The sequence below is a fragment of the Lampetra fluviatilis genome, unplaced genomic scaffold (assembly GCF_964198595.1).
Source record: "Lampetra fluviatilis unplaced genomic scaffold, kcLamFluv1.1 SCAFFOLD_425, whole genome shotgun sequence".
NCBI lineage: Eukaryota > Metazoa > Chordata > Hyperoartia > Petromyzontiformes > Petromyzontidae > Lampetra > Lampetra fluviatilis.
In genome coordinates, this window is record NW_027621529.1 from 36870 (window position 1) to 49590 (window position 12721).

Sequence of the window (12721 nt, forward strand, 5' to 3'; positions counted from 1 at the left end):
TGTACGTGCGTGTGCGCGTGTGTGTGTGTGTGCGTGCGTGTGCGTGTGTGTGTACGTGCGTGTGCGTGTGCGTGTGTGTGTACGTGCGTGTGCGCGTGTGTACGTGCGTGCGCGTGTGTGTGTGTGTACGTGCGTGTGTGTGTGTGCGTGCGTGTGCGTGTTTGTGTACGTGCGTGTGCGTGTGCGTGTGTGTGTACGTGCGTGTGCGCGTGTGTACGTGCGTGTGCGTGTGTGTGTGTGTGTACGTGCGTGTGCGCGTGTGTGTGTGTGTACGTGCGTGTGCGCGTGTGTGTGTGTGTACGTGCGTGTGCGCGTGTGTGTGTGTGTACGTGCGTGTGTGTGTGTGTGTGCGCGTGTGTGTGTGTGTACGTGCGTGTGTGTACGTGTGTGTGTGTGTGTACGTGCGTGTGCGCGTGTGTGTGTGTGTGCGTGCGTGTGCGCGTGTGTGTGTGTGTACGTGCGTGTGCGCGTGTGTGCGTGTGTGCGTGCGTGTGTGCGTGTGTGTGTACGTGCGTGTGCGCGTGTGTGTGTGTGTACGTGCGTGTGCGCGTGTGTGTGTGTGTACGTGCGTGTGCGCGTGTGTGTGTGTGTGCGTGCGTGTGCGTGCGCGTGTGTGTGTGTGTACGTGCGTGTGCGCGTGTGCGCGTGTGTACGTGCGTGTGTGCGTGTGTGTGTACGTGCGTGTGCGCGTGTGTATACGTGTGTGTGTACGTGCGTGTGTGTGTGTACGTGCGTGTGCGCGTGTGTGTGCGTGTGTGTGTGCGTACATGTCCCACCCCCCCCCCGTGTGTGTGTGTACACTGTGTGTGTGTACACTGTGTGTGTGTACACTGTGTGTGTGTACTGTGTGTACTGTGTGTGTGTATGTGTACACTGTGTGTGTGTACACTGTGTGTGTGTACACTGTGTGTGTGTACACTGTGTGTGTGTGTACACTGTGTGTGTGTGTACACTGTGTGTGTGTGTACACTGTGTGTGTGTGTACACTGTGTGTGTGTACACTATGTGTGTGTGTACACTGTGTGTGTGTGTACACTGTGTGTGTGTACACTGTGTGTGTGTACACTGTGTGTGTGTACACTGTGTGTGTGTGTACACTGTGTGTGTGTACACTGTGTGTGTGTGTACACTGTGTGTGTGTGTACACTGTGTGTGTGTACACTATGTGTGTGTGTGTGTACACTGTGTGTGTGTACACTGTGTGTGTGACACTGTGTGTGTGTACACTGTGTGTGTGTGTACACTGTATGTGTACACTGTGTGTGTGTACACTGTGTGTGTGTACACTGTGTGTGTGTACACTGTGTGTGTGTACACTGTGTGTGTGTGTATGTGTACACTGTGTGTGTGTACACTGTGTGTGTGTACACTGTGTGTGTGTACACTGTGTGTGTGTACACTGTGTGTGTGTACACTGTGTGTGTGTACACTGTGTGTGTGTGTATGTGTACATGTGTACACTGTGTGTGTGTACACTGTGTGTGTGTACACTGTGTGTGTACACTGTGTGTGTGTACACTGTGTGTGTGTACACTGTGTGTGTGTACACTATGTGTGTGTGTACACTATGTGTGTGTGTACACTATGTGTGTGTGTATGTGTACACTGTGTGTATGTACACTGTGTGTGTGTACACTGTGTGTGTGTACACTATGTGTGTGTGTACACTGTGTGTGTGACACTGTGTGTGTGTACACTGTGTGTGTGTGTACACTGTGTGTGTACACTGTGTGTGTACACTGTGTGTGTGTGTATGTGTACACTGTGTGTGTGTACACTGTGTGTGTGTACACTGTGTGTGTGTGTATGTGTACACTGTGTGTGTGTACACTGTGTGTGTGTACACTGTGTGTGTGTGTATGTGTACACTGTGTGTGTGTACACTGTGTGTGTACACTATATGTGTGTGTGTGTATGTGTACACTGTGTGTGTGTACACTGTGTGTGTGTGTGTGTGTACACTGTGTGTGTGTACACTGTGTGTGTGTACACTGTGTGTGTGTACACTGTGTGTGTGTACACTGTGTGTGTGTACACTGTGTGTGTGTGTATGTGTACACTGTGTGTGTGTACACTGTGTGTGTGTACACTGTGTGTGTACACTATATGTGTGTGTATGTGTACACTGTGTGTGTGTACACTGTGTGTGTGTACACTGTGTGTGTGTACACTGCGTGTGTACACTGTGTGTGTACACTATGTGTGCGTGCACGTGTGTGTACACTGTGTGTATGTGTAACACTGTGTGTGCATGTGTACACTATGTGTGTATGTGTACACTATGTGTGTATGTGTAACACTGTGTGTGCGTGTGTGTGCGCGTGTGCGTGTATGTGTAACACTGCGTGCGCGTGTGTGTACGTGTAACACTGTGTGTGTGCGCGTGTGCGTGTATGTGTACACTGTGTGTACGTGTAACACTGTGTGTGTGTGTACACTATGTGTGCGCGTGCGTGTGTCCGCGCGTGTGTACGTACGTGTGTACGTGTAACACTGCGTGTGTACACTGTGCGTGTGTGTACACTGTGCGTACACTATGTGTACGCGTGCGTGTGTCCGCGCGTGTGTACGTACGTGTGTATGTGTAACACTGCGTGTGTACACTGTGCGTGTGTACACTGTGCGTACACTATGTGTGCGCGTGCGTGTGTCCGCGCGCGTGTACGTACGTGTGTCCCCTCACACCTGGTAGCCAAACGACTCCAGGACGGACATGCCGTGGTGCGTCGCCGCCGCCGCCGCCACCGCCGCCGCCGTCGCCGGAAGGTATCCCGGGGTTACGGGGGGCCCCCCCCCGACCCCTCCCCCGGACTTGCCCCCCCCCGCAGAACCCCCCGGCCCCCCCCCCACCTCCTCCGACGACGACTGCAGACGTCGAGGAGGAGGAGGAGGACTTGGACTTGCCCAGGTGCACATGCTGAACGTGGCGGTTCAGGTGCGACTTGGTCTTGAAGAGGGTGCCGCACTGAGGGCACGGGTGCTTCTTCTCGGGGCTGCTCCAGCCCATGTGCTTGCACGACTCTGGGGGGTGAGGGCCAGAGGGTCAGGGGGTGAGGGGGTCAGAGGGGGTGAGGGGGTCAGAGGGTGAGGGGGTCAGAGGGTGAGGGGGGGTGAGGGTGAGTGAGAGAGTGACAGAGTTCCACACTTCTCGGGGCTGCTCCAGCCCATGTGCTTGCACGACTCTGGGGGGTGAGGGTCAGAGGGTCAGTGAGGGGGTCAGAGGGTGAAGGTCAGAGGATTAGAGGATGAGAGGGTGAGTGAGAGAGTGACAGAGTTCCACACTTATCGGGGCTGCTCCAGCCCATGTGCTTGCACGACTCTGGGGGGGTGGTGAGGGTCAGAGGGTGAGGGTCAGAGGGTGAGGGTCAGAGGGTCAGAGGGTGAGGGGGTCAGAGGGTGAGGGGGTGAGTGAGAGAGTGACAGAGTTCTACACTTATCGGGGCTGCTCCAGCCCATGTGCTTGCACGACTCTGGGGGGTGAGGGTCAGAGGGTCAGAGGGTGAGGGTCAGAGGGGGTGAGGGGGCCAGAGGGGGTGAGGGGGTCAGAGGGTGAGGGGGTCAGAGGGTGAGGGGGTCAGAGGGTGAGGGAGAGTGAGAGGGTGAGGGGGGTTGAGAGCGTCAGAGGGTGAGGGGGGTGAGTGTCAGACGGTGAGAGGGTGAGGGAGGGTTAGAGGGTGAGGGAGGGTCAGAGGGTGAGGGGGGGGTGAGTGAAGAGGGTGAGGGGAGGTGAGTGAGAGGGGGTGAGAGGGTGAGGGGGGTGAGAGCGTCAGAGGGTGAGGGAGGGTCAAAGGGTGAGGGAGGGTCAGAGGGTGAGGGGGGTCAGAGGGTGAGGGGGGTCAGAGGGTGAGGGGGGTGAGAGGTGAGGGAGGGTCAGAGGGTGAGGGGGGTCAGAGGGTGAGGGGGGTGAGAGCGTCAGAGGGTGAGGGAGGGTCAGAGGGTCAGAGGGTGAGGGAGCGTCAGAAGGTGAGGGGGGTGAAAGGTGAGGGAGGGTCAGAGGGTGAGGGGGGTCAGAGGGTGAGGGGGGTGAGAGGTGAGGGAGGGTCAGAGGGTGAGGGGGGTGAAAGGTGAGGGAGGGTCAGAGGGTGAGGGGGGTCAGAGGGTGAGGGGGGTGAGAGGTGAGGGAGGGTCAGAGGGTGAGGGGGGGTCAGAGGGTGAGGGGGGTGAGAGCGTCAGAGGGTGAGGGAAGGTCAGAGGGTCAGAGGGAGCGTCAGAAGGTGAGGGAGCGTCAGAAGGTGAGGGGGGTGAAAGGTGAGGGAGGGTTAGAGGGTGAGGGGGGTCAGAGGGTGAGGGGGGTGAGAGGTGAGGGAGGGTCAGAGGGTGAGGGGGGTCAGAGGGTGAGGGGGGTGAGAGCGTCAGAGGGTGAGGGAGGGTCAGAAGGTGAGGGGGGTGAAAGGGTCAGAGGGTGAGTGAGAGGATCAGAGGGTCAGAGGTTGAAGGTCAGAGGATGAGATGGTGAGTCAGAGGGTGAGTGGGGTCAGAGGGTGAGTGGGTCAGAGGGTGAGTGAGAGGGTGAGGGGGGGTGAGAGGGTCAGAGGGTGGGTGAGAGGGTCAGAGGGTGAGGGTCAGAGGGTGAGGGGCATTGAGAGGGTCAGAGGGTGAGGGTCAGAGGGGTTGAGAGGGTCAGAGGGTGAGGGTCAGAGGGTGAGGGGGGTTGAGAGGGTCAGAGGGTGAGTGAGAGGGTGAGGATGTGATAGTGTCTACCCGTGTCTGTCTCTCCCCGTGTCTCCCTGTGTCTCTGTCTCTCTCCCTGTGTCTCTCCCTGGGTCTCCCTGTCTCTCCATGTCCCCTCGCGTCTCCCCGTGTCTCCCTGTGTCTCTGTCTCTCTCCCTGTGTCTCTGTCTCTCTCCCTCTCTCTCCCTGTGTCTCCCTGTGTCTCTGTCTATCTCCATGCGTCTCCCCCCGTGTCTCCCCCCGTGTCTCCCCCCGTGTCTCCCCCCGTGTCTCCCCCCGTGTCTCTCCCCGTGTCTCCCCCCGTGTCTCCCCCCGTGTCTCTCCCCGTGTCTCTCCCCGTGTCTCCCCCCGTGTCTCCCCCCGTGTCTCTCCCCACGTCTCCGTGTCTCCCCCCGTGTCTCTCCCTGTCTCTCCCCGTGTCTCTCCCCGTGTCTCCCGGTGTCTCCCGGTGTCTCTCCCCACGTCTCCGTCTCTCCCCGTGTCTCTCCCTGTCTCTCCCCGTGTCTCTCCCTGTCTCTCCCCGTGTCTCTCCCCGTGTCTCCCGGTGTCTCTCCCTGTCTCTCCCCGTGTCTCTCCCTGTCTCTCCCCGTGTCTCTCCCCGTGTCTCCCGGTGTCTCTCCCTGTGTCTCTCCCCACGTCTCCGTGTCTCTTCCCGTGTCTCCCCGTGTCTCTCCCCACGTCTCCCCGTGTCTCTCCCCGTGTCTCTCCCTTTGTCTCTCCCCACGTCTCTGTGTCTCTCCCCGTGTCTCCCCGTGTCTCCCCGTGTCTCCCCGTGTCTCCCCGTGTCTCCTCGTGTCTCCTCGTGTCTCCTCGTGTCTCTCCCTCCCTCCCTCCCCCCCCACCACCACCACCAACACCACCAACACCACCAACACCACCACCACCACCACTCCTCTTCTCACCTTTGCTGCAAATGCTGCACAGGCCGTTGAGGGGGCCCCCCTGCTTGTGCATGTGCATGTGGTCCGCAATGTACGACGGACTCAGCAGCTTGGAGCACACGTGGCACTGAACCTTCTCCTCGTGGCGCACCATGTGGGCGCGCAGGCGGTCGCGCGTCGCGAACGCAGACTCGCACGTCTGCGGCACCACCAACAACAACAATCGACAACAGCCGGCAACGTCAGCAACAACAACCATCAACAACCACAACAACAATCAGCAACAACCAGGGTGGTCAGGGTAGCTTGCTGTAGCGCAGACTCGCACGTCTGCGGCGGTGCCACCACCAACACAACAACCACAACCACCACCAACAACCACCACCACCACCACCAATAACATCAACAGCCACATCACCAACAACTTTTCAACCACTACAGCCACAAGTCGTGGTGCAAACGCAGGCTGGCACACACACACACGTGTCCATGTCACAACCACCACAACAACCACCATCACCTGGCACTTGTCACAACCACCACAACAACCACCATCATCTGGCACTTGTCACAACCACCACAACAACCACCATCACCACCACAGCGCGTCAGGCTAACGGCAGTGCCGCCGCTCCCACTACCATCATCACCATCGCCATCATCACCACCGCCATCATCACCACCACACTCACCACCACCATCATCATCACATCACCACCACCATCATCATCATCACCACATCACCACCACCACATCACCACCATCGCCATCATCATCACACCACCACCACCACCACAACATCACGAACACCACATCACCACCACATCACCACCACCACCATCGTCGTCATCATCACCACCACCACCACCACCACCACAACATCAACCAACACCACATCACACCACCATTTTCACCACCACCATCATCACCATGACCACAGCCACCACATCAACCAACACCACAACACCACCACTACAACACCACCACCATCACAACATCAACCAACACCACATCACCACCACCATTTTCACCATCACCACCACCATCACAACATCAACCAACACACATCACCACCACCATTTTCACCATCACCATCACCACCACCACATCACAACATCAACCAACACAACATCACCACCACCATCATCATCACACACCACCACAACATCAACCAACACCACCACCATTTTCACCACCACCACTACCACAGCCACCACATCAACCTAACACCACCAACGTCATCACCCACATCATCATCACCACCACCACCACCACAACATCAACCAACACACAAACACTACCACATCAACCAACACCACATCACCACCAACACCACAACACCACCACCATTTTCACCACCACCACCACCACCACCACAGTAATTGTCTCACCTGGCACTTGAACGGCCGCTCCGTGGAATGGACCTGCCTCACGTGATTGTTGAGGTGGTCCGGCCTGCCACAGCGAGACACGAAAACACGCCGGCGGGAAGGTCACGAAGGTCACGAAGGTCACAAAGGTCACGAAGGTCACGGAACAACTCTCCTCCCATGGACCACCCCCGCCACGATAAAGATCCCACACAAGACAACAAAGATCTCCCGTGTAAAAGTCCCCCCATCCCCAACGCTCCTAGCCACCCTCCACAGACCTCCCCTTCTCAATAAAAGTCCCCCATATCCCCCAACGCTCATAGCCACCCTCCACAGACCTCCCTTCACAATAAAAGCCCCCCCTATCCCCCAACGCTCATAGCCACCCTCCACAGACCTCCCCTTCACAATAAAAGTCCCCCATATCCAACGCTCCTAACAACCCTCCACAGACCTCCCCTTCACAATAAAAGCCCCCCATCCCCAACGCACTTAACAACCCTCCACAGATCTCCCCTTCACAATAAAAGTCCCCCCCCATCCACCAACGCTCCTAACAACCCTCCACAGACCTCCCCTTCACAATAAAAGCCCCCCATCCACCAACGCTCCTAACCACCATCCACAGACCTCCCCTTCACAATAAAAGTCCCCCATCCCCAACGCTCCTCACTACCCTCCACAAAAAGTCCCCCATCCACCAACGCTCCTAACAACCCTCCACAGACCTCCCCTTCACAATAAAACTCCCCCCCCCCCATCCCCAACGCTCCTAACAACCCTCCACAGACCTCCCCTTCACAATAAAAGTCCCCCCCCATCCCCAACGCTCCTAACAACCCTCCACAGACCTCCCCTTCACAATAAAAGTCCCACCATCCACCAACGCTCCTAACAACCCTCCACAGACCTCCCCTTCACAATAAAAGTCCCCCCCCATCCCAAACCGTCCACAGACCTCCCTTTCACAATAAAAGTCCCCCATCCCCAACGCTCCTAACAACCCTCCACAGACCTCCCCTTCACAATAAAAGTCCCCCCCCAATCGCAAACCGTCCACAGACCTCCCCTTCACAATAAAAGTCCCCCCATCCCCAACGCTCCTAACAACCCTCCACAGAACTCCCCTTCACAATAAAAGTCCCCCCCCTTAATAATAAAAGTCCCCCCACCTCCAACGCTCCTAACAACCCTCCACAGATCTCTCCTTCACAATAAAAGTCCCCCATCCCCAACGCTCCTAACCACCTTCCACACACCTCCCCTTCACAATAAAAGTCCCCCCTTCATACTAAAAGTCCCCCCCATCCGCAACGCTCCTAGCCACCCTCCACAGACCTCCCCTTCACAATAAAAGTCCCCCACCCCCCCCTAAACCCAACCCACACCTCCCCCCTCCCACACACCTGGAGAAGCCCTTGGCGCAGTGGTGGCACACGTACGGCTTGTGCATAGACCCCCGCTTCACAATAAAAGTCCCCCCATCCACCAACGCTCCTAACAACCCTCCACATACCTCCCCTTCACAATAAAAGTCCCCCATCCCCAACGCTCCTCACTACCCTCCACAAAAAGTCCCCCATCCCCAACGCTCCTAACAACCCTCCCCAAACCTCCCCTTCACAATAAAATTCCCCCATCCACCAACGCTCCTAACAACCCTCCACAGACCTCCCCTTCACAATAAAAGTCCCCCCCCATCCCCCAATGCTCCTAACCACCCTTCACAGACCTCCCCTTCACAATAAAAGTCCCCCATCCCCAACACTCCTAACCACCCTCCACAGACCTCCCCTTCACAATAAAAGTCCCCCCCATCCCCCAATGCTCCTAACCACCCTTCACAGACCTCCCCTTCACAATAAAAGTCCCCCATCCCCAACACTCCTAACAACCCTCCACAGACCTCCCCTTCACAATAAAAGTCCCCCACCCCCCCCCCCCCCCCCCCCCAAAAACCCACACCTCCCTCCACCCCACACACACACACCTGGAGAAGCCCTTGGCGCAGTGGTGGCACACGTACGGCTTGTGCACGCCGCCCTCGTGCATGCGGACGTGGTAGCTCATGCGGTCCTTGCGCTTGAAGCGCTGGTGGCACACGTGGCACTCGAACGGCTTCTCGTCCGAGTGCGACAGCTTGTGCCGGTTGAGGTGGTACACGTCGCGAAAGGCTTTGCCGCACAACTCGCAGGCGTGGTTTCTTGCGCGCCGGGCGAGGGGACCGTCCCGAGGATGAGGACGAGGACGGGGGGCCGACTCCGACGATGCCGACGATGCCGGAAGACGAGGAGGTGGGGGATGGCGGGTACCAGTCCGACGAGGTGGGCGGCGGCCGATGAGGTGAGGTCACACTCGCTGCGAGGGGGCGTGTGTGTGTGTGTGTGGTGGGGTGGGTGTGTGTGGTGTGTGTTAGTGCGTGTGTGGTGTGTGTGTGTGTGTGTGGTGGGGTGGGTGTGTGTGGTGGTGTGTGTGGTGTGTGTGTTAGTGTGTGTGCGGTGGGGTCGTGTGGTGTGGTGGGGTGGTAGTGTGTGGTGTGTGTGTGAGGTGTGTGTGTGGTGTGTGGTGGGGTGGGTGTGTGTGGTGTGTGTGTGTATTGTGTGTGTTAGTGCGTGTGTGGTGTGTGTGTGTGTGGTGGGTGTGTGCGGTGGGGTGTGTGGTAGTGTGTGTGTGTGGTGTGTGTGTTAGTGTGTGTGCGGTGGGGTCGTGTGGTGGGGTGGTAGTGTGTGGTGTGTGTGTGTGTGAGGTGTGTGTGTGGTGTGTGGTGGGGTGGTGTGTGTGTTAGTGTGTGTGTGTGGTGCGTGTGTGTGGTGGTGTGTGTGTGAGGTGTGTGTGTGTGTGTGGTGTGTGTGTGTGTGAGGTGTGTGTGTGTGTGTGGTGGGGTGGTGTGTGTGTTAGTGTGTGTGTGTGGTGCGTGTGTGTGGTGGTGTGTGTGGTGGTGTGTGTGGTGGTGTGTGTGTGGTGGGGTGGGTGTGTGGTAGTGTGTGTGTGGTGTGTGTGTTAGTGCGTGTGTGGTGTGTGTGTGTGTGTGGTGTGTGCGTGTGTGGTGTGTGTGTGTGTGGTGGGGTGTGTGTGGTGTGTGTGTTAGTGCGTGTGTGGTGTGTGTGTGGTGGGGTGGGTGTGTGTGCGGTGGGGTGTGTGGTAGTGTGTGTGTGTGTGTGGTGTGTGTTGTTAGTGTGTGTGCGGTGGGGTCGTGTGGGTGTGGTGGTAGTGTGTGGTGTGTGTGTGTGAGGTGTGTGTGTGGTGTGTGGTGGTGTGTGTGTTAGTGTGTGTGTGTGGTGCGTGTGTGTGGTGGTGTGTGTGTGTGTGGTAGTGTGTGTGTGTTAGTGTGTGTGGTGTGTGGTAGTGTGTGTGGTGTGGTGTGTGTGGTTGTGCGTGTGTGGTAGTGTGTGTGTGGGGTGGTGAGTGTGTGTGTGTGGTAGTGTGTGTGTATGTGTGTGTGAGGTGGTGTGTGTGGTGTGTGTGTGTGCGGTGGGGTGTGTGGTAGTGTGTGTGTGTGGTGTGTGTGTGTTAGTGTGTGTGCGCGGTGGGGTAGTGTGGTGTGGTGGTAGTGTGTGGTGTGTGTGTGTGAGGTGCGTGTGTGGTGTGTGGTGGGGTGGTGTGTGTTAGTGTGTGTGTGTGGTGCGTGTGTGTGGTGGTGTGTGTGTGGTAGTGTGCTGTGTGTTAGTGTGTGTGGTAGTGTGTGTGGGGTGGTGTCGTGTGTGAGGTGTGTGTGTGGGGTGGTGTGTGGTAGTGTGTGTGGTGTGGTGTGCGGTGGGGTGGTGTGTGTGGTAGTGCGTGTGTGTGTATGTGTGTGTGAGGTGGTGTGTGTGGTGTGTGTGTGGTGTGGTGTGGTGTCGTGTGCGGTGGGGTGGGGTGTGTGTGTGCGTGGGGTGGTGTGTGTAGTAGTACGTGTGTGTGGTAGTGTGTGTGGTAGTGTGTGTGGTGGTGTGTGTGTGGTAGTGTGTGTGTGGTAGTGTGTGTGGTGGTGGGTATGTGTGTGTGTGTTAGTGTGTGTGCAGTAGTGTGTATGTGTGCGTGGTGTGTGTGCGTGTGGTAGTGTGTGTGGTGGTGTGTGTGTTAGTGTGCGTGGTGTGTGTGGTGTGTGTGCGTGGTGTGTGTGCGGGGTGGTAGTGTGTGTGGTAGTGCGGGGTGGTGTGTTAGTGTGTGTGGTGTGTGTGTGGTGTGTGCGGTGGTGTGTGGTAGTACGTGGTAGTGTGTGTGTGTGTGGTGTGTGTGTGTGTGTGTGCGTGGTGTGTGTGTTAGTGTGTGTGGTAGTGTGTGTGGTAGTGTGTGTGGTGTGTGTGTGGTAGTGTGTGTTAGTGTGTGTGGTGTGTTAGTGTGTGTGCGTGGTGTGTGTGTTAGTGTGTGTGGTAGTGTGTGTGGTAGTGTGTGTGGTGTGTGTGTGGTAGTGTGTGTTAGTGTGTGTGGTGTGTGTTAGTGTGTGTGCGTGGTGTGTGTGTGTGTTAGTGTGTGTGGTGTGTGTTAGTGTGTGTGCGTGGTGTGTGTGTGTGTGTTAGTGTGTGTGTTAGTGTGTGTGGTGTGTGTGTGGTAGTGTGTGTTAGTGTGTGTGGTAGTGTGTGTTAGTGTGTGTGGTAGTGTGTTAGTGTGTGTGGTGTGTTAGTGTGTGTGTGGTGTGTGTGGCAGATGTAGAGACAAAGAAATTATATATAGTCTGTGTGGTGAGTCTGTGTGGTGAGTCTGTGTGAGTGGAGTCTGTGGGTCTCTGTGTGGTGAGTCTGTGGGTCTCTGTGCAAGTCTGTGGGTCTCTGTGTGGTGAGTCTTTGGGTCTCTGTGTGGTGAGTCTGTGGGTCTCTGTGTGAGTGAGTGTGGGTGTCTCTGTGTGGTGAGTCTGTGGGTCTGTGTGTGGTGAGTCTGTGGGTCTCTGTGGGTCTTTGTGTGGTGAGTCTTTGGGTCTCTGTGTGATGAGTTTGTGGGTCTCTGTGTGGTGAGTCTGTGGGTCTCTGTGTGGTGAGTCTGTGGGTCTCTGTGTGGTGAGTCCTGTGGGTCTCTGTGTGGTCAGTCTGTGGGTCTGTGTGGTGAGTCTGTGGGTCTCTGTGTGGTGAGTCTATAGGTCTCTGCATGGTGAGTCTATGGGTCTCTGTGAGTTAGTCTATGGGTCTCTGTGTGGTGAGTCTGTGCGTCTCTGCGTGGTGAGTCTGTGGGTCTCTGTGTGCTCACATCTGCGTATCCACACACCAACCCACTGATCTGCCGCCCCCACTGACCCACACCTGACCTACACACCGACACCAGCCACCCACTGACCCCACCCACCACCCACTGACCCCACCCCACCACCCCACTGACCCCACCACACCCACTGACCCACCCACCCCACCCCACCCACCCACCCACTGACCCACCCACCCACTGACCCACCCACCACCCACTGACCCAATCACCCACCACCCACTGACCCAATCACCCACTGACCCACCCACCCACTGACCCCCCCCACCCACTGACCCAATCACCCACTGACCCACCCACCCACTGACCCAACTACCACCCACCTACCCGCCCACCCACCACCCACACAATCACCCACTGGACCCACCCACCCACATCACCCCAATCAACCCGCCCACCCACCACTCACCCCACTGGCGCTCTCCCTTGACGGTGAGCGCCGCGGCCGACGCCGGCGCCACCATCACGGCTCCCCCTCCTCCTCCTCCTGCGTCGGACATCATCAGCATGCTGGTGGCGGCGGTGGGCACCATGGTGGGGGCCTTGCGGGCGCGCGGCACGCTCACCAGCTTGACGCCGGTGTGCCGCGACTCGTGCCGACGCAGGTGGTAGTTGTCGCGGAAG

At 57.5% G+C, this 12721-nt stretch overlaps 1 protein-coding gene across 1 annotated transcript; it reads right to left on the reverse strand.

Annotated features, from left to right (window-relative positions):
• Positions 1–2821: 2821 nt before the first annotated feature.
• LOC144955369 (myc-associated zinc finger protein-like) lies at positions 2822–12720 on the reverse strand (the record flags this gene model as incomplete). Its single annotated transcript, XM_078885611.1, is given in 6 exon segments — positions 2822–3021; positions 5574–5751; positions 6944–7007; positions 8916–9127; positions 9129–9304; positions 12507–12720. Coding segments are annotated over 6 exon segments (1044 nt in total), but the record flags the coding sequence as incomplete, so codon positions are not given.
• Position 12721: the final 1 nt, after the last annotated feature.